General features: G+C 39.1%; 1 protein-coding gene across 1 annotated transcript; it reads right to left on the minus strand.

The window, feature by feature from the left end:
- Nucleotides 1-1,095: 1,095 nt before the first annotated feature.
- On the minus strand, nucleotides 1,096-2,840 carry LOC123967177 (cytochrome c oxidase assembly protein COX19). Its single transcript, XM_046043213.1, has 3 exons — nucleotides 2,647-2,840; nucleotides 1,567-1,678; nucleotides 1,096-1,455 (listed from the first exon to the last, which is right to left on the minus strand). The coding sequence occupies exons 1-3, from the start codon at nucleotides 2,726-2,728 to the stop codon at nucleotides 1,362-1,364; spliced, it is 288 nt and encodes a 95-aa protein (XP_045899169.1). The 5' UTR covers nucleotides 2,729-2,840; the 3' UTR covers nucleotides 1,096-1,361.
- Between the last annotated feature and the right edge of the window lie 891 nt (nucleotides 2,841-3,731).

Consider the following 3,731-nt stretch of genomic DNA (forward strand, 5'->3'; position numbering starts at 1 on the left):
TTTAAACTAAAATAATACTTTTGACCCAGTCTAACATATGCATTTACACAAACCTTGCAAAATATTATTATTATTAGTTCTTCAACCAGGAGAGTCCCACTTAGATTGAGAGTCTCTCTTTAAAGCTGGCCTGGCCAAGACAGGCAAAAGCATAAAAAAAATGAAAAAAACACATCGGTACAGACAGATAACCCTGAAGGAGAGACACGCATAGCGAGCTCACATTTCAAGAGTACTTTTGAGACAGCTTCACAATTAACAAATTAAGGAACCTACCTCTAATTCTTTCATTTTGGATTTAAAAGCATTTAAAAAGATTAATTAATTGAGATTCAAGTCCTTTTGCAACGTATTTCACGCAAAGTCTGCAGAATACACAAATGTCCTTTTTCCAATTTACATGCGGGTCTTTGGAACAGAAAGCATAAAGAAGTCCTGAGAACGCAATGATTATTGCCCCGCACTTCTCTGCGTGATAAGCACACATAGACCAAGAATTTCCTTATGTATAAAGGTGTACGGATACGGGTGGCCAGAGCAGGCCATCCTACCAAATGAAGCCTTAATGTCTAGAAAAATGTATTTCTACCAAGTGAGATATGCACACGTTCATTAATAACTATGAACGCTACTGTGGTTTACTGTGGTAGGTAGGTATATTAGTCACACCAAATTACATTTGATTGGATACATTTATGTCCGCCTGAGTTCAAGATGAGTCATCAAAAAAATTGCAATGTTTTACAGCAAGAGATGAATTTTGATATAAAAATACTAAAATCACGATTTCTTTGACACACTTGTATGAAGAGATAATTAACACTGGGACACAGGATTAGAACATTAAGGAAATGTTATTTTCATTGAAGTGTTTTTAATAAACTAAGTAACTCAATAGCAATAATCGGCCAGCAGATGTCGCCATTAGACGATCTACTGCTTTGCAACACAATTGAGTCACAGTTATCTAGTGTTTAAGGTTACTGACAGGTCAGGAGCTAGAGTTTTACTGCATCCACACTCAGTCCTTCAAATTAAACTAAGAAATGCCTGTTTAGTGTTGAGCTTCCAGCAGCTGAGAAGAATAAATCAATCTAATGTCAATCAGCACACACGGTTTAATTTAAATACAAAAGATTTATTGCCAAAACAACATTTCCATATATTATTCATTTTATGTTATGTACACAAAGGGTTGATAAAATTATTTTGTACTCCTTAACCTCAAACTGAGGCCACAATGCAAACCACAATGTCCTCAATCTCAAGGCCCACATTCTCAAAGTCCTTGAGGCCCGTCTTCTCTCCGTCACACTCACAGAGGCCTTTGTCCTCAACATGCTTTTGTAGGACTTGCGTTGTCAGGGTTTAGTGTCTCTGTCTGCCTGGCCGGGAGGAGGATCCATCAGGTCCTTGAATCCCAGTTTCTCCAGAGGCTCCTTGGCCATCAGCTGACTGGAAATACACAAGGTAACGAAGGAAAACGATTCAGGTCTGATGAAAAATGTGACCAGATGTAATGATCATGAGAAACGCAGGCTGTATTATTTAAATTAGGTTTCTTACTGTTCCATGCGGCACTCCAGGTAGCCTTTGGACTGCAGTCGGCACTTGGAGTTGTCGAAGCTGTTGTCTCTCAGGCATTTCATAAACGTCTCCTTGAAGGCTTTACACTCTCCTGAAATATAAATAAGATACATGAAGGTCCAGCCATGGAGGTTAATGCTCAGATATGTCACAGCTTCCTGTGATAGACTGGCGACCTGTCCAGGGTGTACCCCGCCTTTCGCCCACTGTAAACTGGGATTGGCTCCAGCCCCCCGCGACCCTGTACGCAGGATAAGCGGTTGACGATGGACGGATGTCACAACACAAGACTAAAGCTATTTCTTCAACGTGTCAGTTTGAGCCAATTTGGGCACATAAAAGTGTTCTTTCCTTAATGTAATAAAGACGAACTGTTAACAGGAGCAGGGCTGTGAGTCCACTGGGAGATGTAATTCAAAGTTTATTGGACTGTGCGTGGTTTCACACAGATTGTTAAATTGGGAAACGGTAGCATGCGTCAGCTTAGCCAGACTCTCTGTCTCTTGTGTATTATTATTACATTCGAGTCAAAGAGCTGAGCACCAGTTCTGCTAAGAAATGTAATAACCATCAATCTTAGAAAACCCTTGGGGAGGGCATTAAATAACACTTCCTGCTGTTCTGAAGTGTTTTCCCAGAATCCTCCAACAATCGTCTGACCATCTGGATGAAAACAATATTATGCATGTGTCCAGGTATGTCTCCCTGCTCACTCTCTACAACAAAAGCCTCTAAAGACATGGTTTTGAATGAAAACGTAAACAAAGTACAAAATAACACCAATCCAAAGTAATTTAACTATCAAGAAAACAATTCTCTAAATTAGCCATCATCTCTAGATTAAATTAAACAAAAATGACTAATTTAGAAAGCTGCAGAAAGACGAGAGGGTCTGATTTATGAGTTTAAGACCAGCTGGGTGTGTCCAGAGACCGCAGACTGCAGTGCCTGCCTCTGCTTAAATGCACTAATAACTAAAAATAAATAACTCAAACATATAGATGTTGCTGAACATGCAGGAGAAATGGCGTGAGTTCAGGATGACTTGTCTTCTCTTACCGAAGTGGTCCAGAGGGAAGGAGCCTTTTTCAGGAGGCCGGGGCGTAAAACTCTTCGACCCGAAGTTCATAGCAGTGGACATGTTTGTCTGGGGTTAAACAGCCTGTTTCTAAAAGCTGTGGGACTTTTTCCATAAAATGCGAAAGCTACAACAACAGCCGCCATACGCGACCCTGTCGCGTAGATATGACGTATTTTTCAGCGCCGTCTCAGCAGACAGACATTAGTAGTCTATTGAATCGCATTGATGATCGATCGCATTTTCGTTTAAGTTTTTGTTGTTGTTGGGTTTTTTTTTTTAACATAGAAAGTATTGTACCGCCATCAGAAATGAGTCATAACAGTTAAATCGGATTTATAAAAAATATACTAATAACGTTTTAATCGCACAGTCTGATGAGAAAAAAACACCTAAACCTGCTAAAAACGCAAGGTATGACACAACATGGAAAAATGGCCTGTAATTCCTATATAAACTGAGGAAAATTCTGCACATTATATTACACAATATAAATATGATATAAATCACAATATAATAATGTCATGTTATTAAAAAATGCTTGTGAATTGCAGCCCTATCAATAGGGGAATAGGCCTACCACAAATAAAGGTTTTTAATAAAGATAAAGCTATTGATACAAGACAAAAATACTGTAAAAATGTTATTTTATTGCACTAAGATTAAATCTTATTCCTTTCATATAGGCTACATGTCTTGTTTTTATATACGTTGTTTTATTATTAGAGTGACCTAAAGCACGTTTAATTGCACCGACGGGGCTATGGCCTACAAATGAACACTACTTGTTTTAGCACGGTTCCTGCATGTGGATTTTAATTATGTTAAGTGTGAGTATTGTGTTATTAGATGGAATGGCGGACTTTTCTAAGAGTGGTACAGTTTTAGGAGTCGCAATTAAATGTGTTCTGGTTGTCCACCGCTGGATGTCTCACTTTCATAACATATAAGATTGAATAGAGGGGCGAGGAGACAGACAGGGAGGCAGGCAGGCAGAGGAGGAGGTGGTGATGGTAACATATAGGCTTGATTATTATGCAGTCAGTGAGACTCGGTAATAGAGGAA

Source organism: Micropterus dolomieu, unplaced genomic scaffold (assembly GCF_021292245.1).
Source record: "Micropterus dolomieu isolate WLL.071019.BEF.003 ecotype Adirondacks unplaced genomic scaffold, ASM2129224v1 scaffold_108, whole genome shotgun sequence".
NCBI classification, from domain to species: Eukaryota; Metazoa; Chordata; class Actinopteri; order Centrarchiformes; family Centrarchidae; genus Micropterus; species Micropterus dolomieu.

Coding starts and splice junctions, on each gene's coding strand:
- LOC123967177 (XM_046043213.1), bottom strand. CDS start 2,728: ATGTCCACTGCTATGAACTTCGGGTCGAAGAGTTTTACGCCCCGGCCT. Junction 1,679..2,646: donor CTTCCCTCTGGACCACTTCG/GTAAGAGAAGAC, acceptor TTTATATTTCAG/GAGAGTGTAAAGCCTTCAAG. Junction 1,456..1,566: donor CTGGAGTGCCGCATGGAACA/GTAAGAAACCTA, acceptor GTGTATTTCCAG/TCAGCTGATGGCCAAGGAGC.